Raw genomic sequence first — 27,673 nt, forward strand, 5'->3', positions numbered from 1 at the left:
ATAGACTAACTGAAGATCAGTAAATAAATCTGTAAGCATCAAGACAACACCCAACTTATCAAATTGCACAAAGCTGGCCTGACATAGCTTAGAATTGAAAATGAAAACACCAAACTATTACACAGATTTATGTACAAATATGAATGCTTATTCAAAGGAAGTGCTAAGCACTAACTGTCATCACCTGCATCAAGTTATATTCGTACAATACATTTTCCACTGTGTACATGTGCAATTGTATAATTATTTAAGTGGATTCTCAAGTATCACTGCAACACTTACGAAACATCAAAATAGTCTTAAAGTAGGTCAAATTCAGTCTTTTCATTAGAACAGCATTATGCACATGAAGATTTGGTTCAAACTTTGTGATAATGAATAAGTTTGCTATGGATGTATAATAAAATTAGTTTAATCCTTTATCCAAGTGTGAGCAAACAAAGTTTGCGCCTGAAAGTATCCCCCAGGACTGGGGTAAGGTGGTACAACACCAGGAAAACTCGTTGCAAAGGTGGAGCAAGATACCAACTCTCCTATCTCAGTATCTCCTATAATGCAAAACACATCTCCTTGCGGATATGTCTAATGTTATGCATTAAGGGAAGGGGCCACTACCCAGGCTAGTTTCGACCTCCATTGAGGTCTCCTCAGTGGGAGGCAGGCCCAAGTGGAGATACCAGGCAGAAGCATTAGCTTGGATGATGCTATTGGATAATTTGCTATGGATGATGAATTACAAATCAAAGATGAATCATAAAATTCCAACCAAAATGACGGAAGTTTCAAGCCTGTGTACTGGACTGACAGTATTCTTGAGGAATAAAGAAATTTAATGCACTCGCATTTCATCAGTATCTCACCGACACCATGTTAAAAAATACACCATGATACATTACAATAAATTCAATATTAAACAGAAAGTAAAATGTGTGTTGATGTATAAAACTATATACAAAATTAAAGGTTCATTCTTAAAAGATCCTATTCATTGCACTTAGCAATGTCTTTTGAATCTATTAGAAAAATTTTTAAGCTTTCCAACTGTTCATTATCATATGCTTAAGACAACTTTTATTTATTATTTTTGTATAACTGCTTTAATTCTGTTCCATCAAACTAGAAACTGTATATCTACAAGAGACTATATATTGTATGAAGGTAGGCCATGATCTTTGATAGGTCATAATGGCTGTAATTTAAGGTAGGAAATATCTGCATATATATGGGATTATTAAGACTGCTTTGTTTTTTTAAAAACAACATAGGAAATGTAGAATGATATGGAACCAAACGTTGTCCTCGGTTGTGACCAATTAAGATTTCCTCATGTTAATTTATCTTCCCCAATTATGTAAAAAATAAAGTTTGCTTTGCAGAAACGTTTTGAAACATTTCACTGCTATTTGAAAGCTTCTGTTTCTGCTCTAATATGCATAGTCACAGTGTGAGTGTTTCTAAACTGAATTATTAAAGAAATTTGATAAAGTTTATGGCATAGCTTTACAAGATTATATAATCCGTTTCAATATATAATCAGTAAATTTTAAGTTTGATATCTAGTTTATCAAGGAAGTGATTCTGTTTGAAAAATACAAATAAAAATTATTTCATAATATTTAATTCCACAAATTTTTGTTCCTACAGAATTTAAGTTTTTCCCATCAGATTGGTATCTTCTGAATTTTAAAATCTGGAAACAAAAAAAGAATATTATACATGTGTAATAAAGGATTACAAGACAGGTTTAGATAAAAACATAGCCTGGTTACAAATTAATATTTAATTTATTTTAACAAAACTAACAAATAGCTCTGTATTCAATATTTAAAATTGAAGCGTTTACTCTTCAATTTTAAATATTGAAAGGACTGCACCACTCAAAATGCTGTAGTTAACATTATCGATGTGAGGGAGCACATCTGCCAAAGAGGTTGCCTAGAAGAGCTGAAGTGACAGCAAGTCTAATGTGGAAGCTATCAAATTCCACATATGTATCTTGTGCTCCTTGAGGAATACATATGTGGAATTTGATAGCTTCTACATTAGACTTGATGTCACTTTCACCCTTCTAAGCAACCTCTTTGGCTGATGTGCTCCCTCAAATTGAAAATATTAAATGTCATATTGATAAAAAATGAAAATATGCATTACTACTAACTCACTTGAGAATTTTCCACAGTAATATCTGGTTCCTTCCTAATACCTTATTTTTAATATGATCTAGCAATGATGAATTACTGAATTTTTATTGGTATTCTGATATCTGTGGTCTAGTCTTTGATCAAATGTCAACCCTGGTTTTCTCTCTCACACACATGTATATATTTGTGTGTATAAATGTATGCAAGTTCAGTATTTTGATTAATCTCTTATTCCATAAAAATTATTCAGTTGGATTCCCACCAGAATAGCTTTGTTTATTATACATTTACATATTTAATTTGTTATCTTTATTAAAGATTACCTAAATAGCTGAAATATTTTACTTGTTCCACAGGATTATCTTTAAGGATCTAGCTACTGTTTTAATGTTCCTGCCTATTTTCTTAGTCTCTTTTCAACATTGATTTTCATGCTAAATTTGTAACAGAAGTTATTCAATGTAGTTAAAGAATCCTGCAGGCTTCTACTGTACTAGAAATATAATATCATCTGCATAAATTGAAGAACTAATATTTATTTTAATACTTAATGCCACTTTTCTTTATAAAGTATCTAAATGAAAAAGAACACAAAGGGCATAAACCTTGTCTTATACCTGATTTTACAAAATATCTTCTTGTATCCCCTTCAGTTCTAACTGCTGACTTACAACCTAAATACAGAGTATGTACCTAACATCTTATTTATACCACAATCATTTTAAACAGCATTTCTCCTGGCACCATGTCATATGCCTTTTCCAGATCTGCAAAACAAATACAGATCCTTTGTATTCCTATGATTTCTTAATTGCTAAAGTTATGATTTTAAACAACTCATTTGGACAGAATTCAAGCTTGTTTCCCAAGTTTTTCCCACAATTTTGCTTATTCTTCAAGTATGCATGCACATGGAAACTATTAATCTGCACTTCACAGTCTACAAGGGTTCAATCACGCCCAGCTGGTAGCGTGTGCAATATACACAGGCGCCGCAGAAGAAAAAACGCCTAAAAGATGTCAAAAAATATGAGATAAGAGTTTAGATGAACAACGAATGGTACATGTAATTATGAATGTACGTTGTCTTCTGTTCGGGGCCCGTTCAGATCTTCCCGGAAACGAAGAAATAAATTCTGAAATTGTATCCTGGACCCGATTATATCACTGTAATTTTTGATTAAAATTTACGAAATATATAAAATAGTTCTTTATTTTTTGATGTATCATAAATCAACTTATGATTAATTGTTGAGTTCCGTGTAAAAAAAATTTGTATAAGCAGGACTAATCCATAGGTAACATTATACTGCAAAGCGGTTTTCATTTGTTTTTCATTTCCTGTTCGTTTTATTCACACTTTATTCAAAAAAATAGTTTTTTGGAAAGGCGCCAAACATTAATTGCACACACAAGAAAAACACTAGGTGCCGGCGCTGGGTTCAACGGAGTGAAACGGCACATAGTGTTTAATGCTTCCAATATTTCAACTCAGTGAAATCGTCAGAGAGTACAAAATGAGACTTGTCACATGCTCAAATAAAGACAGTACAAAACAAACTGAAAAACGTGGATGAAAGACTAGAGTCCTAACTATGTGGAGGGCCCTAGGATATAAACTGGGTCTTGAAGTATTAGTGCTTCCCATATTTTGGGAAGTTATATGCAACCATATTTATTTAAATGAGGCTGATTTTTAAGAGTAGCAGCAGATTAAAAAAAAATCTTTCTCTTCTAAATTTACTGTGATTGAGCATGATGGTCTTTATTAAACTGATTCTGTGAGCCATATCCAAAGCATGGTCTGCAAGGCCAGACTGACCATAATCATGACTGCAGATGTATTTTTTATGTTCTTCCATTCAGATGGCATCTGATCTTCCTGTCTGTCCATAGCAGGTCAATTTGCAGGAACAAGGAACTCTATATACACCTGGATGAGAGGGGGAGAGAGTTTGTCTTTAGTGGAACAGTTAAAGATAGCTAGTTTTAAATGAGACTTGAAAGTGGTGCAAAGATTTTATTTCTTTAAGATTCTGGATATTTTTTCTGATTTGCCAAGGACATAGAAGATGGTGATAACATTACTAAAATCTTTCTGAAGAGAAGTTGTGGATTGGGGGGGGGTGATTGATATTTTTTTTTGATATTGTGGGGACTGTAGCCATTAGAAAAGTGTAGTGTATAAGACTGAGTTCTGTTGTAAGAGAGAAACAAAAGTTATAATCTCTATGAGTTAGTGTTTATGACACCATATTGTTGAGAGAAGTGTGTGTGTGTGTGTGTGTGTGTGTGTGGTGGTGGTGAGATGGGAAAGTTTGTGAATGTATCTGCATGTGTGAGTGGGTTTCCTATATACTGAAAAGGACAGGTTACCATTAGGTAAGTGGGTGACCAAGGTCACACTATTATTAGTTTCCTTTTCCCTTGTAAATTGAATTCTAAGGTAAAGACTATTCAGGTGACAAAATATCTGATGTGTCTGAGTCATGAGACACAATAGAAAAGACATCTATACATCTCAACCAGATAGGCTTGAGAGGAGCTGAGTCAAGAGCTTATTTTTCAAAATCTTCCATAAAAAATTGGCAAGTGGGGAGTGAGAGGGAAGACCCCATAGAGGCACCCTCTACCTGTTTATAAATTGTTTTTCAAAGAGAAATAACCAGGACGGATAGCAAAGGAGAAGAGGTCAATGATATTGAGAAGAAAAAACTTTTTTTTTTAAAAGCAATAAGTTGTCATTTAAGAATTATTGAATAATGAGGTAATGTCAAAATTTACTAGGATATCAGTATCATTAACAATTATTTTTTCACTGGAGCTTTTTAAAATGAGAAGACTTTTTTTTTTTTTTTTTTTTTTATGTATGATGTGGTATGACCAGTAAAGGAGACAAGAGATTTCTCCAACTGGATAATTTATAGCAGGGAGAATTGGTGGTATCTACCATGGGGAATTGGATTTATGAATCTTAGGCATGTCTGGGGAGTACGGCAACTGAAGGTTTTTTTTTTTTTTTGTGTGATATCAGGAAGCCAGGAAGAAACTTTTTTGAGTAGACTTTAGTTTATTGATTTGTGATTTTGTAGGATCATAATCCAAAAGGTCTATAAATGGAGCAGTCGCTAAGAATGACATCCAGTTTTTTTATTGCACTGGCATTGAGGATAATGGTAGCACTTCCCTTGTCAGACCTATACTGTTATTTTTATTTAGTTTATTGATGGCACTGAGCTGACAAGGAGACATTTCTTTTGGGTGGTGAAGATCTAGAAAGTGAACTGGCAACGTCAAGCCTAATGTTATTGGCTATCTCAGGAGCTAAGTTACAAATACTGCAGTCGATGTTGAGATTAGGTCCAGTACTGGCACTTCAGTCTACTAACAGAGGCTTTGTTAAGCCTTTTTGAAGAGTTAACCAACATGAAGAGGCTGCACTTGAGAAATGAGTTTTGAATCCAAAAGTCTGTTATACTTATTAATAGGTTTATTTTTTATTTTCAGGAATTCCTTTTTGAGTTAAAGCTTCTGAAATACTGAAGAGAATAAAAATTAAAAGTTTTTAATTCAGTGGCTAACATGTGCATTTCTTTAGAACTTCAGCAATGTTTTCAAATGCATCCAGGATATATAGGATAGGAATGGTAGTGCACTGGTGTCATGTGTTTGGGAAGGCACATGCAGTATTTTATCTATTTTGTAGGGGTTGTATAAATTGATTGTGGTAAGAACAGCATCACTAGAACAAATAACTATGGCTCTATGAGCGAGTATTTTGTGGATCAGATACTGCTAGTGTGGATGATGGTGTACGAAAATATCTTCCAGCATGTGTCAGCTTCCTGTAAGTAGATAAATATAATGAATCATTTGAAAGATGTGTCATGAGTGTAAAGAACAAGTAGAAAGTTATGAGATTCTTTTTTACTAAAATGAAGTGTGTTTTAGGGTCTTAGCTGTTTAGGTGACTTAAAAATTCTGGAAGTATCTTGTTCATGGGACCTAACACAAAATCCATTTTATTTTTCATAACTACGAGATGTTTTGACATTAAATATCAAGTAAAATATTATATATATATATATATATATATATATAGACCAATCAATCGTATAAGTCGCACGTGGAAGACAAAGGTTAATTTTCCATAGTGTTCAGCCAACTATTTAATAATAATCATATAACCCATAGCTCAAAGTGAAAATGGTGACCCACAGATGCCTAAAGACCAGCATTTTTTCCACACTTTGCATCATATGGATAAGATTTTTATTTTATTTTTTTAAACACAATTTTAAAGGGGGGGGGGATTTAAAGCATTCCTAGTTAAGTAGTTAATCCAACAATCATACGTTATTCAGCTATAACTGGGACGTGAATCATATGTCCACTAATGTGATCAGGACTGATGGGGAGTAGGGAAACTAAAAAATTGATCACACTGTAAAAAGAACATCGTGTTGAATGGTAAAAATATTTACATAACAGCAATCTGGACCAAAATATACTGCAGTAATTTGATATTTACGTGAAAACGAGGAACCTGCTAAGGAACATGTTACACCGTGAAGCTAATTTAGTGCTTCACAGCATAACAACCACCAAGAGAAAAAATAATTCATCAAATTCCTGACAATGTATCCTCAAGGGGTACATGTCAGGAATTTACATCATTACTAACTTCTTATCTACAATTTTCCTCCAAATCAGTCTGTTACTTGTCAAGACTCCAACATTATCAGATCTTATATTTCTATCATCTAAGGCACTTTGTACCATATCAATCCACCTATATCTTGGTCTTCCTCTGGGGAGAGAACACTTGTTTTGCTAATCTTTCATCGCCCATTCTGTTCAAGTGACCATACCATCTGTGATTAGCTCTGCTAATGCATTCCTGGATGCTGACAATGTCAAGTTCTATCCTAACATCCTCATTTTTAATATGATAGTGCCACTGATGCCATCTCTTCACGCCTCTAATCTTTCTCAGGACTCTCATATCTGCAGTCTCTAGTCTTTGGTCAAGTGTTTTACTTCTAACCCAGCTCTCAGATCCGTAAGTTAAAATTGGTTTAAACACTGTCTTCTATAAAGCTAATTTAGTGTTTTGGCTAATTTCTCTCTAATTCCATATAAATTTATTCAGTTGACTTCCTACTATACCAGCTTTGTTGATTCTCTTGTCTATTTCCATATTTAACTTACCATCTTCACTAAAAATCGTGCCTAAGTAGCTGAAATGTTTTACTTGTTCCACTGGTTCCCCATTCAAAACACAGTTGACATTCTCAACGATTCTACCTATTTTCATTGCTGACCTTCATATCATATCTATTACAACAGCTATTCAATTTAGTCAGGGAATCTTGCAAACGTGTAGCGGATTTATTTAGAAGTATAACATTGACCCCATAAAGCATTAACACGTTCATTGCCAATCACGCGATATCGCGCGATGCAAGTTCTCACCTTCGGCCGATTACACGTCATCGCGTGGACGTCGCTATCAAGTTTCTAAGTGGAATAGTATAGCAGCCACAGCGAAACAGCGCGTAATATTTATATTGGCAATGAACGTGTTAACATCTCCAATTCTGATATCATGTTTAATACCACTTTCCTTTAAAATGTGATCCATATAGATAATGAATAACAGAGGGGATAATGTACATCCTTGTCTCACACCAGATTTAACATTAAACCATCTTCCTGTACATCCTTTAATTCTAACTGCTGACTTGCAAATCAAATAAAGACTAAGTATTGCTTGATATAATGCCTCATTGACACCATATAACTATAGTGTATCGAACAGCTTCTATCTTGGACCTTGTCATATGCCTTTTCCAGATCAACAAAACTTAAATACAGATCTTTGTTATATTCCCATGCTTTCTCAACTAATTGTCGTAATGTGAAGATCTGATTCTGACAGCCTCTATTTGGCCTTAATCCAGCTTGTTCTTCACCAAGCTTTTCTTCCACAATTCTTCTCAACCGTTTCTCAAGTATACTGGCATAAATCTTGCCCGGAACACTCAGTAGGGAAATACCTTTGCAATTCTCACATTGTTTTATTTCCCTTTTTATTTATATATATATATATATATATATATATATATATAGGTACTATTAGAGCTCTACTCTAATCATTAGGAATTCATTACTCTGTAAAGGCCTTCTGAACTGTGCAGTGCAGCCACTGTAAGACTTTTATACCACCATAGTTCAGCATTTCTGGTCAATCATCTACTCCTGCTGCCTTTCCACATTTAAAGCCTTTGATGGCTTTTTCTACTTAAGTATGGATATGTATTCCTGACTGCATGCCTGGTCAGTGTTTTTTACCTGTCATCACTGCTTGTTTCATTTAGCAATTTTTCGAAATAATTACTCCATACTTCAAGGATATCTTTTTCTCCTGTTTTCATATCACCTTTATCATCTCTAACTCCTTTTACAGCACTCTTTCCTCCATTTCTAAGCTTCTTCAACAAGATCCAGAATATCTTACAACCTTCTTGTTTATTTTCTATGTTCTTGCCAAAGTCCTCTCATGACGTTTGTTTAGCTAGTTTTACAGTGTTTAGCTTTCTTACATTTGTCTCTGTATTCTCTAAAAGAGCACAAGCTGACTTATTTGACAGGAACTTTTGATATGCTTTCTTCTTTTCCTTCACTGCCTCTTTAACTTCCTGTGTCCACCAGGGAGTCCTGATTTTTTTCATCCTTGCAGACAACCTCACTACGTGCCTCTCTGGCAGAATCAATCAATGTTTTCTTCAGAATTTGCCACTGAATCTCCAAAGGTTTGATTCCTGTTCTCAAACTCTTTCATTTTTTCTTCAATAATCTTTGTGTATTTTAGTCTCCAGTTCACATCTGAGAGCTGCTCAACTTTTATTCGCTTTAAAACTTTCTTACATGTTATTCTTTTCAATATGAAATTCAATTTTATCCTGCACCAGGGAGAAAACATCACTATCAACAATAACATAGTCAATGAGACTTTTCACATTCCATGCCTCTTCTCTCCATGTGAATTTGTGCACATTTTTATGTTGGAACATGGTGTTAATAATAACCAGTCCATGTCCTGAGCAGAAATCTAACAGGTATTTGCCATTATTATTAGCTTTGCTCTTTTCTCCAAATTTTCCCAAAATATTTTTGTATGTCTGACAATCACTTTCTACTCTGCTATTTAGATCTCCAACAAAGACCAACTTTACCTTTTTCATTGTGTCAGTAGTTTTCTCTAGAGCCTCAAAAAATTCTTCCACTTCTACCTTAGTAGAAGTAAATAAGTCTCATTGTCCAAATTATTCTGATATTTGCCCACATCACTCTACTTGAGACTGCCTGCCATTCAAGAAGATTAGCCTCATATTTAGTGTTGAATACTATGGCTACCCCTTCTTTTCCTTGATTGTTATTGCCTGAATATAACATTTTGTATTTATTGCTCAGAAAGATCTCACCAGTTGTTATCTTTTTTGTTTCAGTCACCCCTATTATGTCGATCAGGTTCTTATCTAATTCCTGAGCTAGCTCCATTTCTTTGCCATTCAGGCTACTTACTTTGATAGTACTGATCTTTAACTCTGGTGATGCTAAGTTGGGGGTGCGCTTTCAGATTTGTTCCAGTAGCTGAGTTTTCGCTGTTCACCCTGGTTCCCTGGCAAACACAACAGGGGTTGTTTAACTTGTACAGAGGATTTGAAATTGGAAGTGACCACCATTTAGCCTTGAGCAGGATAAAATTTAATTTCATATTGAAAAGAACTTGTAAGAAAGCTGTAAAGCAAATAACTGTTGAGCAGCTCTCAGATGTGAACTATAGGCCAGGAACCAAACCGTGGAGATTCAGTGGCAAGCCCTGAAGTTGTGTGCTAAGATAGAAAAATCAGAACTCCATGTTGGACACAGGAAGTTCAAGCGGCAGTGAAGATAATCCTACAGACTTATACTGGATTTAGTTTGCAGTATAAAATCATTTACATGAATGCTTCTTTTTTCACCAATGGTAATGCTTCAAAAGGTGGCATCACACAACACAGATGAATAAGATTGCTATTCCTGTCAACAATAGTTTTTAATACAAAATGGACAAGCATTTTGCAATTATCATATAATATACAAAATCTTCACTGAAAAATATAGCAACTACAATTCTTTAGTACAAAGGAACATAAAAACAATTTTATAATTTGCCATTCACATTACTGTCATTCATCCACTGCTAGCTGTTCTACTCTTAAGTATATATTTCAAAGCCACACGGCACTTACATTTAAGTTTACGGAAAAACCTCGCTTAACGCAATTAATTAATCCATTAATTAATTGCGTGCTAAGTGAAATCGTGTTAAGCAAATAAAATAGGATTATAATTCATCCATCAGTTAGCATAAATTTGGGAAAAAAAATTATAGTATAAGCTATAACTTATTGGATAAAATCATCCAAGTTAATAAAAATCAAGTGCTTAAATTTTTATTTAATGTCTAAATATTTGATTGAGCTACTTTTTTACAAAAAGAATTAAGTAAAGATGTTTTGAATTCCGGTGACTGCTTTATCAAGATTTCAGCAGATTTCGAAGCTTTGTTCCATATCAGGAGAAGCATCAAACAAAATTTCCTTAGCATACTCAATGCGATTGAAAACTAGCTCAAGTTCTTTTCCAGTTAGCTTCTTAATCGTAAGATTCTCTTCTTGTTCGCACTTTTCTTCATATGCATGCTGTTCTTCTAGTTGAAGGAGATCATTTCTACTTAGCTGTTCTGAATGGGAATCGAGCAAGTTTCTCACATCTTCATTACCCAGTTCATTAAATCCAAGTTCTTTTCTAATTGTGGTGATTTCTTCAATAATGTTAGATCTTGGATTCTGCACACAATTAACTAACATAGGCTTGAGTTCAAAGCCTATGCACTGCCTCCTAATAAAAGCATAAAAATAAAAGGCAGTCTTTAGATACTTTGTAACCTGGTTGAGATACTTCAGTTTTAGCTAGGAAAGTTTTTGGCATACGCTTCCAAAAGCGACCAGTTTTGTCAACATTGAATATTTGCTAATCGTCATAATCACCCTCTTAAATTATCCTTTGCAATTCTTCAGGAAACTTGACTACAGAATCTTTATCAGCACTAGCAGATTCCCCCAGTTATTCTGAAGTTATGCAGTCCATCTCAATTTTTAAAACTGAGAAACCATCCTAAACTTGCAGTCAAGCTTTCACATTCCTCTTGAAATTTGGTCTCATTTAATGAGGTAAAAATATTGAGAGCTTTGCTTGAATATTCCTTGTACTAAGAGGTATTCTTTTTTCGTTATAATCCTCAATCCAGAGTGATAAAAGATGCTCCATCTCTATCATTAAAAGGCTCCTGCATGCTTAAAGAACCAGTAGCAACTTTCCTTGTTCTTTGTATTCTTTGCTCTTATTTAATATATTCCAAACTGTAGACTCGCTGTATCCCAGGTCTCATACAGTCATTGTATTACAAGCACCACTTTCATGTCTCTTAATGACTTCCAGCTTTTCTGCTTGCTGCAGATAGGCGACAAAAAATTTTGCATCATGCAAAAAAATCGCGTTAACTGATTAATCACTCATTTTAAGTAGGAAATAGTATCATTTCACTCGATCATGCTAACTGATTATCAAGTATATTGAATTTGCATTAAGCGAGGTTTTCCTGTATGTCCTTTGAAAACTTCATACTAAAAACAAAGCAAATGGTGCAATCGATTTTAGTGATAATGTGATGAGTCTTGTAATGATAACAGGGTCTTGTAAATGTATCTGAATGTAACTCTTAGTGTACAACACCTTACATGTCTTTTCTGAAATTTATCTTACTTTCAACTGATAATCATCCTTCCTTTTCCCATATGACTTTGCCTTCACATTTAGGTAAAACCAAGTATGTTGTAAAATAGTCAAATGGGACTGTTTTACAACAGGGTTTAGTTTCTAGTACTCAATCTTCATTCAGTTGTTTCAAGTTAAATTATATATTTCAGGTGCTATATGTAGCTGTAAACAGTAGAATAGCACTTGTCAGAATTCCAACTATATTCTGACGGAGTGCCTAAACTTAAAAAAAAAAAAAAAAAAAAAAAAAAAAAAAAAAAAAAAAAAAAAAAAAAAAAAAAATCAGTTCGCTTATCTTTGTGCAATTACTTTCAAAATAAATTGTCAGCTGTATAATTTGAATAATTAAATGAATATATGAACTAGCATGACACTACCTTCTTCCTGGAGACTGATGTTTTACGAAATATTTAGTCTAGAGTAGTTTAATTCATTAAATATTTGACTCAATGAGTTTCCAGCCTCATAGGTGGGATTACCATCAAAAACTTTTAGCAATACACAAAGTATAATACTCAATTCTTCCATCTTATGTTAAAAATTTATTATATTTCAAACAGCAAAATCTTTACTTACATCTACATAATTCACTTAACTCCAGTAGTACTAAATAATCATTTCTTCAGTAACTGATGTCTCAAAATAAGAAATGGGAGACTAAATCCAGAGCCGAAGAACAGTGCAAAATAAACTGTTAATTTGTATCGATTGGATATGGAGAATGGAAGATTCTAAAAGGGAAAAAAAAAAAAAAAAAAAAGGCATTTACTTTAAAACAAAATTTAGAGAATATTTTAAAAAACTAATTTTAAATACTTCAAATTTAAGAATGGCAAGACTACAGAATACTAGTTTTTAAGTTTAAATCTGAAAATGAGTTTTTAATTGAAAAAAGAAATGCTTATTTAAAATGTTGCTCTCTTATATTGTACTAGTCACGATATCTGCAGGAGATATGAAATCTCAAATTTCAAAGAGCAATAAACTGCATATCTTAAAAATACACTGAAATCAGAATAAACAAATTGTGGAATAAAATATTAACTTAGCAATGACTTCATTCAAAACTGTCTTGATCAGCTGAACATAATTAAGGAATGAAAATTTCAAATAGTCCGTGCGGTTAGCCTAGTGGCTATGCGCTTCGCAATCATATGCATGGGAAAGGGGTGTCCTGGGTTCGATTCCTGTCGCCGACATAAGGAGTTTAAGGATGTTTCTCAGACATAGCCAAGTCAGCTGGTCTTGGGCGTGGACAGCAGGGTTTTTCTCCCCAGTTTATCTGGGTTTTTTCCTCCCAGAAGCAGGCAAACTGGCCCCATGAACACATGCAGCTCCAGCCATAGAACATACCAGGAGACATAGGGCTAGTCATCTTATCCTCAGGATGGATACAACTTAGAGGGGCTTAAGATAGTTCTGTAACAGGCCAGTAGGCCTAACATGTAGAAGGAGTTTTTCTACAAAAAGAAATTTTTAATTAATAAAGACCTTTTCAAATGAACCTCTGTACTCAGTGGTTGATGTCCTTAAGTTCAAAAGACATATGAATAACCTTTATAAGGGCTTTTCATCTGAAGGCAAGTTAGCTAAGTTTCATACAGACATGGAAGGGTTTTTCCTCTCAGAAACTCAGCTTTTTTTTTTTTCATTATACAAAACACATATTAATAAAAATAATAATGAATTCACAGCCTAAGCTGCTTTGGTCACAATTAACCATTTCAAATAAGGAAATTGCAGGCAATCAAAATATGTAGCTCAGTTTCATTCTTGTATAATGAATCCTCTTATACAAATCTTATCTTCCCTCAAACTCACTTCACACCTCCAAAAACCTCTCATTCTTTCCTTCTATACAACTTGCACATTGAATCATCTGCCATCATAGCACTGCTTCGTAATTCATTTCCATCATATCTAGGTCATATACTAACGATTTTAACTGTTTCACTCTTCATTCTCACTTCTTTCACCAACCTTTTCATATCCCCCCCCCCCTTCACCGAATTTATCGCTAATGAAGCAATTGGTACCTATCAGAATTACGACCTCTTTTTCTTCTCTTTTGTTTTTCAATTGCTTATGTTATATTTTTACTCTCTAGGAAACTTAATGTTATAATCCACTCAATGCAATGATTTATGATAAGTCACCATACCAAATAACATCCTTCTTTTTACAATGAACTTTACTTATCAGATTTTTGTTATTATGCACGTGCTTTGTTTTTCATGTTGCTGCTGAACTAATTTTATTCTTCCTGTGTTCCCCTAAATGCTGCTCAACTTTCTGTAATTCCCTCATCATCTATCTAATAATCTTCTTTAACCCAGTGATTTCAGGAGGTTAAATTATTTTCAATATCCTCTTCAATATTGCCTTTAGTGGAGAAAACCTTGTTCACTACTTGTTAGCATTCCATTTCTTCTGCCATTTTACAGTTGTATTTAATATCACAATAAAAATGTAATAAAAACACTAATCTAAAAACAAAAATCTATTCTAATATACTATAAAACAATAGTTTTCTAATGCAATAAAAACACAATAAAAGAGATAAAAATCACCAATTTTACGTGAGCACTAAATTACACCAACCACTCACAATATAACTAAAAACCCCAATTCAAATTTTACTCAAAGTTATTATTCAAAGAACTATTGATTAATGATATCTATTAAAAAAAAAAAATTAGTTCAAAAGTTGAGGCAGTTTCTTAAACTATGACCCGTTTTGGCTTGCTATTCTAGATATTTGGTTTTGTCTAAATTCTGCTACTACAAATGGTTCAAATGAAATCAAAAATAAATTTGACAAATTATTCAAAATACCAATGAATTTCTGATGCATTCAAAGCATACAGAATATGATAGTATTAAATAAGTTTAAAGTATTACTAAGTTCCTATCAAATGCTTTCAAATCAACCTATTACTTGTCAAGTCTCCAATATTGCCAAGTTCAGATTTCAGTTTTAAGATATTTTATTGAATCAATTCATCAAAATTTTGGTCTACCTCTTTATTACAATCCTGGCATTAAATCTCTTTTGCCTAACCATTGCTTTCCCATACCATAAACACAATGCTCACACAATCTTGAATGCTAAGTGCTAATAATGTAAATCTCCTTTCTAATATTGTCACTTGTAATAGTGATCATTGGTGCCACCTATTCATTATTATTAAGGAGTCCTTAGACACATCGAGGGAGGCCCTAAACATCATATCAAGAACAACTATTTGGCATTCGCACCATATCATACATTGCTTTGAACTCATTTACAGTCATGGCACCCAGTGGTGAATGAGTGGAATATCCTCATATTACACTCATTCACCACTCTCCAAATAAAAACCTAGTTCTAAACACCCTTGCTAACTACACTCTTACTCAGTTTCCATGGATGGTCCCTAGTTCTCCCATCACCAGACCTGTTCTGAAAAATTTCCTCTGAATTAATCTTGTAAAAACCCCTTCAGTAATTTGAATATCTCAATCATATCACCCCTTTTCCACCTATCAACCAATTTCTGTAACCCACAGATCTTCAACCTGTTCTCGTAAGGTTCATTCCATAGACCAGCTATCATCTTAGTCACTTGCCTCTGAATCCTCTCTACCTCCTTCCCATCAAGAAGAAACCCAGGGGGGGCTAGATCTGATCACAGTAGTCAAGTGGGGGTCATATTAAGGCTCGATAAAGAGGAACAATAACTTACTTATCTCTGCTCTTCAAAGTATTCTTCAGTAACCAAGTGATCTGATGAGCTGATTTACCCACTTTTTGCTATGTGGGTGCCCCCTAAACTTCAACTCCCTATCCACCAACACATCCAAATCTCTGGCTTCGTCAACCTCCTGGAGTACAGTTCCACCAATGTGATATACTGCTGCTAATTTTTTCACCCCAAAATGCATAACCTTACATTTTGCTATATTAAACTGACATCCATTCTCATTAGCCCAGACGGTCAATCTATCCAAATCATCCTGCAAAATTTTGACATAATGTGCATTCACTATTGCTCTACCCAACTTTGTGTGCTGCAGGGTCCAAGAACTGAACCCTGCAGCACACTACTAGTAACAGGCCTTCTTTTGGACTCCACTCCTGAATAAACTACTCTCTGATATCTCTCCATCAACCACTCTTCTATCGATCTCACCATCCTCATGTGCTGCAGTTTACTGATTAGAATTCCATGTGGCATCCTGTCAAAGGTCTTAGCAAAGTCCAGCAGTATCACTGTAAATCCATTACCCATATCCAGTTCAGCCATCACTGTATTATAAAACATGAGCAAGTTACTGAGGCATGATCTACCCTTCACAAAACCATGCTATCCTCCATACAGTATCCCATTTTCATCTATCCATTCCTGTATTTTGCTCTTGACTAATATTTCCAAAACCTTGACAATGATTCCTGATATGCTGATCGGTCGGTAATTTGCAACAGCAATTATGGAACCTCCTTTATGCAATGAAATTATTTTTCCCTCTTTCCACTCCCTTGGGACTAACCCAGAGCTGAGACTTAAATTAAACAATCTCGCCAAGGAGAACTGACAATTCCTTTGCCGCTTCAGACTCAAGCTGGTACACCATCCAATCCCACAGATTTATTTACATTAAGGTTCTGTAATACACTATTCACCTCCATTTCATTAACTTCAATTCCTATATCAGCCATTCGTTCTCTCATTCATGCAATATCACAGCCTGGATGATATACTCTTGCAAAGTGTTCACTTAGTAATTCTACTATTATTTCATCTGCTTCAGTTACCGTCCTGCCATCAGCATTCCTTAGAATCATTTTGCCATATACATTTTTTCTTTATTTGCTGCATATCGAAAGAACTGTGTGGGATTCACTTTAGCTTGCATTGCTGATTTACTTTCATAATCTGCTTTGGCTTTTCTTACCACACTAGTTACCCTTCTGGCCTGTGCTTTGTACTGTTCATGTGCCTACAAGTCACCTTTCTCTTTAAATTTCATCCACAATTGTTTCTTTTTTTGCAGCTCAAGCTTAATTGTGTTATCCATCCATTTAACTCCCACTTGATTTATTCTCCGGACTCTAGGTATGCAGTCAGCCATTACCTCCCTCAAACACTCCTTAACCACTTCCTATGCACTATCAACATCCAGCCCTTGCAGTTTAACATGCCATGCACTGATCCAAGCAATCTCCTAAGCTCGTCATACTTACCAGTCTGGTAATTCCATATGTACCCTGTCTTAATTGAAAATTCCACACATTTAGCTACTTCCCAGGTCAAGACCGTATGATCACTCTCACCAATTGATAGCAATATGGTCATATTCATAATAGTCAATTTCTCAGATGCAATTACTAGGTCAAGCACTCTCAAATCCCTAGTATATTCCAGTATGTTCCTAGTATTCTCAGGTAGTTATCCCTTAGTAACTTAGAAATTTCATTTCCTTCCTCATATTTGTCCTCTCCTCCCTCCAATCAATGTTACCATAATTGAAATCACCCATAATAATTACCTGTCCTCCACTCATTGAGTCTGTTTGCCTATGCATATTGTCTCATCTATTCCATCACCTGGTCTATAGCAGCACTCAACTGTAAATTTTGTTCTGCTGACCTCAATCTCACACCAGATAGCCTCAAACATGCTATTTTCACTATCCTTATCTATTCTCTTTGGCTGCAGTTCATCAGCTATCATCAATAACACTCCCCCCATTCTTTTCTCTGTCTTTCCTGAATACACTATACCATCTTCTGTTAGCCATGTCTCACTAATGCCAATAACCTGTGGTCAGGAAGACCTAACCAAGGCCATAAATTCCTCTTTCTTATTCCGAATATGCCACATTAGTGTACATAAAGTGCAGAAGTCCCCTAACTCCACCCCTATTTTGATGCCGTATACTAACTAACTATCTCATTTTGGTTTGTTATCCTTCGTCCTTACTCAGACATATTATATACATTCTTACACTCAACTGCCTCACTGATGTCTGCATGTTCACTTAACAGCATCCCCACCCTCCCTAAAAGCTCTAGTTTCCCTGATTCTGCACATCCACTTTCATTTCATTCAGCAACAATTTTTCCAGTCTTCGAACACCAAATCCATTCAGATGCAAACCATTCTTCTTGTATAAGTCCTTTCGCCCGTCAAACTCACTCCACACCACTCCTTCTGCATAATCTAAGCATACAGTCATTCATAATTATGACCCTCCTTCTCAACTATAATCTGTCATACCGTGGCAACAGACTATCTTAACTCTCTCACTGTTTTCTTTTGCTACCACTAGCAATTCTTTCAAGTCTTCTCTCTCTTCATTCCCTTAATTTTTCTTAGAATTCTCATATGTGGTCTAGTCTTCGATCAACATATTTCTAATTGAACTCCAAGATCCATAAGGCAAAACTGGTTTGAACATTTCTTGTATACTGCTTGTTTGTTTTGGTTAATACTCTTTATAATACAAATTTAAATTTATATTAATATTTTAATAAATATAAATTTTGCCTATTCTACTGTATTTCCAGATTTAATCTGAACTCTTAACTAAAGCTGTTTAAACACAATTTAGCAATTTAGTGTTTTATAGTTTTCATTTACTGAGAATATGAGTTGGTTTTCCATATTTTTAGTTTTATTCATCAGTGCTGATTTTCATAGAGAAATTTATACCAGTTATTTAAATTAGTTGAGTTCTGAAGCCTTGTACTCTATTTGGGAATAACATGATCTAATAAAGAGCTATGAGGAAGGAGGGCTGAAAAGTTTTGATAAACACCTAGAACAAAAATGATATTAAAGCAATTGATATAATCACAAGAAAGAAAATACCTTAACCCCAATGTTTCATCAAATTGTAATAATTTGTTCTTTTTTCTTTTAGGATATATAAGAAGATGTCAGAGGCTTTGAAGAAATTCGAAGACAGAGGTGCAGGCCGTCATCAAGCTTTTCATTCTGCAACTGAGATTAACCAAACTTTGTGTGAGCTTAGGGGACTGTGTCCCAAGACATCCAACAGTGGCCAGATGAGTGGCCAAGTTTAAAAGTGAGCATCCTGGGACAACATATGCCCCCAAGTCAGGAAACCTTCCACAGCAATCACACTTGAAAATATCAATGCAATGTATGCCATGATCCTTAATGATAGACAAATACCAGCCAAAAACATTGCAAAGACTCTGGGGATATCCAGGGAATGAGTTGGGGTTATTATCCACCACCATCTGGACATGCAGATGCTCTCAGAGAAGTGTGTCTCTAAATGTTTGAATGCCAACCGAAATCTCAAGAATTTTGGGTCATTTTGAGAAATCAGGTGCAAATTTTTTGGCTCGTATTGTGACTTAATGAAACATGGCTTCATCACTATGATCCAGAAACCAAACAACAGTCAATGGAGTGGAGACACAAAGGTTCTCCATGGCTAAAGAAGTTCCAAACCCAAAAGTCAGTAGGGAAGGTTCTTGCCATCGTCTTATGGGATATGGATGGCATAATTCTTACCAAGTACCTCAAAAAAGGAAACTGTTACAACAGCAGTTTATTCAATAGCTCTGAAGGAGGATTTTGCTGAAGGAAAATTGCCATGGAAAACTGAGCTGAGATGTGTTGCTTTTGCAGAAGAACACACCTGCCCAAGAAACCCAACAGACAATACACCACTTGGACTTGCAATGTCTGCCTCACCCACTATTTGCAGTACCTGGTCTCATCTGACTATTTCCTATTATCAAATTTAAAGAAACACTTGAAAGGAACAAAATTTACCACAGATGATATAGTCATATCTGCAGATGAGGACTGGTTTGTGCAACAAGGAGACTTTCTCAGAGGATTGCAAATGATGCAACAGCATTGTAACTAGTGTATAATACTTCGTGGGGAATATGCAGAATAACAGTTACATGGTTCTACTTCAATTCCTTCATGATTATCCTCACAACTTTCAGCATGCCCTCCTAACATAACAGTAGAGACAGCATGCACTCATCTTTTAGCATAGATCCTTTAGTTTTAACATCTGACTCAAAGTATTAGCTACACACACATAACTCTGTATAATATCCACTTACACCACGTAACTGCTGTTTTACAGTTTTCTAGAGAAAAACTATTTCTAAGCACCTTACAATATGCTCTTTCCAGATGTGTAGTTACAGATCCTTGGTAAATTGCTATGACACTATCCCATATGGTCTAACTCCATCTTGTTCTTTCACTAGGTTTTTTAATTTTTCTTATCTTCTTCTGAAGTATGCACACCTAAATTTTACTTGGGTCACTCATGGGAAATCTTCTATAATTCTCATATTCAGCTTTTTTTTCTTTGCAAGAACTCCCTTCTTAATTTTAAGAGAAAAGTTTGAAGTCTGCACAACCTTTGTATCACATTTTTCTGGATGATTAAACTCCAAGACAACTATTCATTTCTAGTTTTAGATAATGTGAGCCTCAAATCATCCAAATATGGGGTATTTTTGCAAGTCTTGCATTGTGATGTAATAAACAAAAGGAACAATATCTGAGAGCAATGATTCAAAAGAATTTATCTTTCAGTATATTTCAGTGAGAATCTTCTATAGTATGATCAATTTCTATTAACTTAAAAATTATTAACTTAAAAATTGCCTCCTTTTATCTAAATTCCTTATATCTTTTTTTTGTTTTGTTTTTCTGAGCAATAGCAATCAGTTATTTTCCCTTGTGTTTACAACATCAAGATGCAATACTTCTTGCAAATATAGCCCATATTTTGATGATTCTTATTATCACATGAAAGACTAGAATTGAATAGTTGAGTCTGGGAGGCAAATTAGTCATCTTGAAAAATGTATTGCAAAGGTTGTGTGGACTTAAGCTTTTCTCTCAAGAGAAGTAAGAAGGGAGTTCTTGCAAAGCTCAATGTGAGAATGATAGATTTTCCATAAGTGGCCCAAATAAAATTTAGGCATGTATACTTTACTACTGAATTTGAAACAGTAGTTTGCCACTGAATTTCAGTTTTTAAAAGATGCACCTATAAATTACCTTTTAATACATCTTGAATTAGAGAAATAAATTTAAGATCAAATCAAATAAGTGCACTGCTGCAGTGATAGAAGAGAGAAGTGAAGATCTAGTGCCAGTGGCTATCCTATCCAATGATTGAAAAGGAATTTAGAAGATTAAAATCTTTCATACTGTCAGAATATCATATATCTGGTGATAAGTAACTTTCCCAATTTTTATTTTTATATACTGATTGCATACAGAAGAGGCCAAAGGACCTATAAGCACATCAGTTTGAAGTCTGCACAACCGTCACCTGCCATGCATGGAGTTCATGGTAGGTGAGAACTGAAATAGAAGTGTGACTATTTTTTTGAAGAGTTACAGATTGTAGTTCTTTGGTAATACTTTATGAAGAAGGTTTTTCAGAAGGACAGAGGTAGACAGAATAATAGGGAAAGAGAATAAGCAAGTCTGATGTGTTGGCAGTTGCACTGTAAAGGAGTGCAGGGCAACTACTACTCTTATTTCAACAGGCCCAACAGGAAGTGGAGGAATGATAGATGCCAGTTCATTGGAGCAATGACCACTGAAGTACTTATAGAACAGATAGTGCTGAAACATAACTGTGGAATAGCAATTGAAGTGAGTCTGTAAGAGGCATCTATGAGTCAAATTCTAGAGCAATTTGGCTCATAGGCCTATATATCTTTTCCAGATTCAGTTGAACTGCTAATCTCACAGTTATTACAGCACTGTCTGTTCTATAGGTACTTCAATGGATGAAGGATACCAGCTCATTGCCCCAATGAACTGCCATCCATTCCTCCACTTTCTCTTGAGCCTGTTAAAACAAGGGCAGCAATATTCTACAGATGGCAGATTTGGGATTTGTATGGAGTTAAGAGCTGGATGTATGTAAAACAGCATCTTGAAATTGCTGTTTTAAAAAAGTATAAAACTTTTTATACTTTATACTAAAGTATTCTTCTTGATCTGACCTGCCACCACTCAGTATAGCATCCACAGTTTAATATTAGAAATTGTGTTTGGATCCAAAGGTCGCCCTCCATTTCACATAGCCGAGAAGATGTGAAATATATCTACATTCAACAATGAACCACCTAAGTAGCTTTTAGGAGACTGATTTTGTAGCACTAGATCCATTTGCTATACAGCAGTGTTTCTCAAGTATGGCCTGTGATCAGATACTGGTCCTCAGAGAAAAATTACTATTGTCCACAGAAAATATAAAATTTTAAATATGACATATGAGCTGTTAAGAGAAAATTATACTATATATATATATATCAATGCAGGAGTGCTTCAAGGTTCTGTTCTATCATCTACCTTTCTCCTATACTTAAATGACCTGCTCTCAATCACCAATAATCCTCTCCACAGTTCTACTCATTCAACCAAATCGGGTACAGTGCCCTTCAAAGCTTCAAAATCTGCATCAGTACTAAGCATTGTTCATCCATATATTATCCTTCAGTGAGGGTGACTGAGGACAGTGTGACTTCAGTCATACCATCCTTCAGAAGGACTATCCTTAAGTAGTATAGAGAGGATAGCATTGTCACCTTCAATACTACCTAGTCATGCCTTTTCTTGTAAAAAAAAAAAAAACACATCAGCTCACCTACCCCCACTAATACACAAATCAACAGAGGCTCACTTCTTGGACCGACATTTACCACCAGTCTCTCATGACAAACATCGATAATTTCCTAAGCCTCTAAAATATATGCACTTTTCCACAATTTTCAGCCATTAGGCTACTGCACAAATCCCAAATCTATCAATCCTTAGAATACTGTTAAGGGTGGAGCAACTAAAAGGTACTCCAGAAGATAATAAGAATTTTCAGAAATGCCACTATCACTAGTCCGATAAAGTGATATTTCAGCTCACAGATACCCCCTCCCCCCTACCTTATTTCAACCAAACTATTACACACTTTCCACTGGACCTGTTACAAAAGCTGGCAGCAGCTGTTCATCTTTTTCTGGTCAATTGCAGATGCAATGAACATGCTTCTCTTCCTCATTTATTCCATAAGCTTCTTCCTTTGGATGCATCTCCCAAACAACTACAACTTCCAACTCTTCAAGAAAAAAATCAATACATTACCTTTTTCCTAGCCCCTCTTCCCTTACACATATAGCACTAATGTGCTATAAAGTTCTAACTTGTGTATGGGAATGATAAAACTTCGTTTCCATAATAAATGCAGATCACCATATAACAATGAAGGAAAGGCAGAAATTCTCTAACTGAGAAAAATTTGTGAATGTTATAACACTGAAAGTTTCTTGTAAATTATGATTTTTGTTCCTGATACTAATTATGTAATTAGGAGTCATCCTGAAGTCTGTTTTCCTGACAATCCTCATGTAATCTCCATATTCCCCCCTCCATATCATAAGTTGTGACATGACAAATTTTGAAAGCCTGAAGACAAATCAACAGCTAGATTGTTTTGTATTTAACAAAATTTAATCTAAAACAGGAAGGATTTTTAATTTTCAGAATGTTACGTTGCTATTTCAAATCTGAGAAAGTGCACAGTTGAAGCAAATGCGATGCAACAATTCCCCTTGCTCTCTATCTTCCAGGAGCACTATTATCATTTTTCATCACATCTCTGCAGTGTACTTTGTGGAAGTTAATAATGAAAGGAAAAAAAAAATTAACATGACCATTTTTTTTATGTAATGACTTTCTCATTGTTTACAATTTTTTTATCACAAATGATTAGTTTTACACTTTTACTGTAATGCTTCCATTCTCTATATTTTACTGGATCTAATATCCTACATCAAATAAGCAATATTATCCATTTTGATTTTTTGAATCTTTCCGATATATATATATATATATATGCAGAGGAAATAAAATTTCTTAGCACTCTGTGATGGATACATGGGCGAGGAGACAGTATTTCATTAGTTACACACTTTTCCACGTGAAATACCAATGCACCTATGAATTATTCACACGTAAACACAAAGTAAAGATAATTTATTATAAGCCATATATTTCAGTCTGAAAATTACAGACCATCTTCAGTGGCAAAAAAAACAGCTAATACATGGTAGAATGCAAACAATAGATTTATCCGAAATAGAGTGCGATGTTGTATTTCCAGCAACGTTATGTTCTAACTGAGGAAAAGGTTAACCATAGCAGTATTAACAAAAATAATAATAAATAATGAAGCATTATTCTAATCAGACTTTCCCATATTTTTGATAACAACAGGCACTCATTCCAATTCAAGTTTCGGGCAGTGAAGCAAGGCTTCAGCTTTCTCCTTAAATAAACGTTCATATATGTATTGCCAGTGATGTAGTAGAATTGTTTCAGACTAAAGAATGTTGTGGACTGTGTCTATTCCATGTTGAACTAATCAAGATCTATCAGATTTCCTGTGGAAAATATGACTGATGTTCTTGTAATCTCTTTTCTGTTGCATGCCCAGTTTGTCCGAAGTAGCATAGACAGAAGTCGCAACGAATTTGTATACACCTGGAAAAGACATCGAAGAACATTTACCTTTTGAAGAAGAGAAATAAGCTGAGTTTATTGATGGGTATTCTAAATCATATTTGGAATTCTGGAAATCGGTTCTGAAACACCAGAAATGTATGGGACTGGAACTCTATGTGCTGTTTCCTTGTTGTTTAGGTTAGGTTTGTAGGAGTCAAACAGACGTGGTGTAGTACTTTCTGATAAGCCATTTAATTTCATATATATTGTTGATATTGGAGAGTTCTTCCTGTAATTGATCATAAGTCTAACAATTAGTCTCAACTGGTCGAATTAAAGACTATCTTTTGAGAAGGTTTTAATTTATTTAAATGCATTTCATCATTGATTAAAATCACTAAATCTGGTAAATATATATTCCATGCCAAAGTTTCATTTATACTGCTTTATATGTGCTTGGAATATTTATCTTATTCCAGTTTGCTATAATGTCCATCTTTTTATTGTTTAAATCTTTAGACAAATGTACCATAGAACAAAAGTCCCGTAGAGTTCTGGTGAAATTAACGTCAGACTGTTTTTTTTTTAAATGACATTTATTATCCACACAAGATTGAAAAGCTTGTACTCCTAAGACTAATGCATGCTCCATAATTCTTACTCTATATAGGACTGTGACACATGCTCCATAACAATTCTTATTCTATAAGTGACTACAATGACCTTCAATGAAAATGGAAGAAGTTGTTCAAAATTTTTCTTCAGATATCATTTAAAATATGAAAGTTCATTATGAATCCAGGAATAGAGGGTCAGGCAAGTAAGTAGTGGGGAAGACAAGTCTTATTTAAAAAACAAAATAAATACCATTTGCTGCAGTAATTATTTACATATTACTTATTCACTATTAATATGAAATTGGTAAAACTGAAAAGCACACTAATAAAAATTCTAGTGAAGATGTAAATTAAATATGGAAATAGACAACAGAATCAACAAAGCTGGTACAGTAGGAAGTAAACTGAATAAATTTATATGGAATAAAAGAGAATAAAGTCATAACACTAAATTAGCTGTATACAAGACAGCGTTCAAACCAATTTTAACTTATGGATCTGAGAGCAGAATTAGAAATAAAACACTTAATCAAAGACCGCAGATATGAGAGTCCTGAGAAAGATTAGAGGCTTGAACAGATGGCATCAATGGCAATATATTAAAAGTGAGGATATTAGGAAAGAACTTGACATTGTTAGCATCCAGGAATGTGTTAGCAGAGCCAATCTCAGGTGATATGGTCACTTAAACAGAATAGCAAAACAAGTGTTCTCTGCCAGATTGGCAGGAAAAAGACCCAGAGGAAGACTAAGATATAAGTGGATTTACTGTCGGTGCCAGGTTATTTTGTGCCCTACGCAAAGTTTACAAGTGCACCCCTTATTTCATAAACTAAAATGTTTCTAACTGACATTAAACAAAATAAAATTGTCTTTCAGGTTAAATTAATAGGGCTTGGAAATTCTCTGTTATAATTCATTTACAAAAAAAAAAGTTATAAAATACCAAAATTTAATATTTTAAAATAATTTCTTAACTGAATTTTAAATAGCAGTAAGTTCAAATGATTTAGGTAAGTCACAAAAAAGAACCAAGAGTTAAATAGTAAAATAGTGTGAAGGATAAGGAAAAAGAATCTATACCTAAATCATATATCATTATTTAATTTCTATATTTTAGTAAAGTATGAATAAAGCATAGCTTGAAGTTTTGCGCCCCTTCAGTTTTGCGCCCGGGAGCTACCATTTAGGCGGTTGCCTAAATGGTAGCTCCGGCCCTGGGTGGATTGATACAGTAAAAAGTGCCTTAGAAGACAGAAATATAAGATCTGACAATGTTGGAGCCTTGACAGGTAATAGATTGATTTGGAGGAAAATTGTAGATAGGAAGTTAATAATGATGCAAGTTTTTCATGCAGTGCTATTATATCCTGTACACCACATCAGGAATTTGATGGCGATAAAAATTTTATTCACATAAAAAGTTCAACTCCTGAGACTCTCTGAAGACCTGCCTAAATAACTTATTTTCCAAAATGATTGTTCTAGAGATATCTAGGCAAGTCTTCAGTCTCAGGAGTTGAACTTTTTATGTGAATAAAATTTTTAATTCGTGGTTTAATAATGCTCTTTACGTGTACTGTCCATGAAGAGCACAGTTTTTCCAATTTCGTATTAAAGTAATTAATATGTAAATAATTACTGCACCAAATGGTATTTATTTCATTTTTTAAATAAGACTCGTCTTTTGCATTCCTGGATTCTCGATAAACTTTCATATCTGAAGAAAAATTTTGAACAACTTCGATTTCCTTGAAGGTCATCGCGGTCATATAGGGTAAGAATTGTGGCTCGTGCACACAGTAGAATAGACAGACCTCATCAGAAGAAACTGCATTTAATATAAATACATCCGAAACGAAATTCATCACAGAATGAGAGCAAGATAGTTTCCCCACTCTGAAAAGTTTATTTTCCAAACGAAGAAATCAAGGTCAAGTTTCTTCTCCACCAAGGTTATTACTGCAAATTCAAAAAACAAAAAAGAAAAAGAAAAAAAGTTTTCTATATTTCAAAATAAATCTCCACCAATCTCTGTATTATACGACGGTAACCAACTCATACCGATGATTTTCAGTACACTAAGTACATAAACTATAAAGGAGTATCGAAGGGAGAAAGATTACCTCTCCAGGAATTCCGCCATGACCTGACATACGTACAGCCGAGGTAGTAAAATTTCTAGAGAGGAATCCTAATTTTCCGACCAAAGACATCTTCACAAATAAATGCAGGTATATACCCACCCAATACTTTATCCCACTATACTCTTCAATATTTTATATCAACCCCAGTTCGTACCATTATAGATGGCGCAGCCTTCGAGATCATATTTGACAAAACACTTTCTCTTCAACATTCACTTAAATCCAAATAAATGAATTGTGTATAAAATGTTAATTTTTTATAGAAGTAAAAAAATTGACATGCATGATCGTAGAAAGGTACGTTTGCATCTTTGTGTGACAGCATTCATTCTTGTGCTGCACGCATAATATTTTTATTATATATATATATA

The 27,673-nt window shown here is 34.5% G+C and overlaps 1 protein-coding gene across 1 annotated transcript; it reads right to left on the reverse strand.

Annotated features, from left to right (window-relative positions):
• Nucleotides 1-1,601: 1,601 nt before the first annotated feature.
• LOC150098893 (cytochrome c oxidase subunit 7C, mitochondrial-like) lies at nucleotides 1,602-27,454 on the reverse strand. The gene is made up of 3 exons (XM_090405521.1): nucleotides 27,282-27,454; nucleotides 12,606-12,760; nucleotides 1,602-1,690 (listed from the first exon to the last, which is right to left on the reverse strand). Exons 1-2 carry the CDS (start codon nucleotides 27,369-27,371, stop codon nucleotides 12,644-12,646), a joined length of 207 nt encoding a protein of 68 aa, XP_090261647.1. The 5' UTR covers nucleotides 27,372-27,454; the 3' UTR covers nucleotides 1,602-1,690; nucleotides 12,606-12,643.
• Nucleotides 27,455-27,673: the final 219 nt, after the last annotated feature.

This window comes from Typopeltis vanoorti, chromosome 15 (assembly GCF_054136105.1).
Source record: "Typopeltis vanoorti isolate ZY-2024b chromosome 15, IOZ_Tvanoo_1.0, whole genome shotgun sequence".
In the NCBI taxonomy this organism is placed as follows: Eukaryota; Metazoa; Arthropoda; class Arachnida; order Uropygi; family Thelyphonidae; genus Typopeltis; species Typopeltis vanoorti.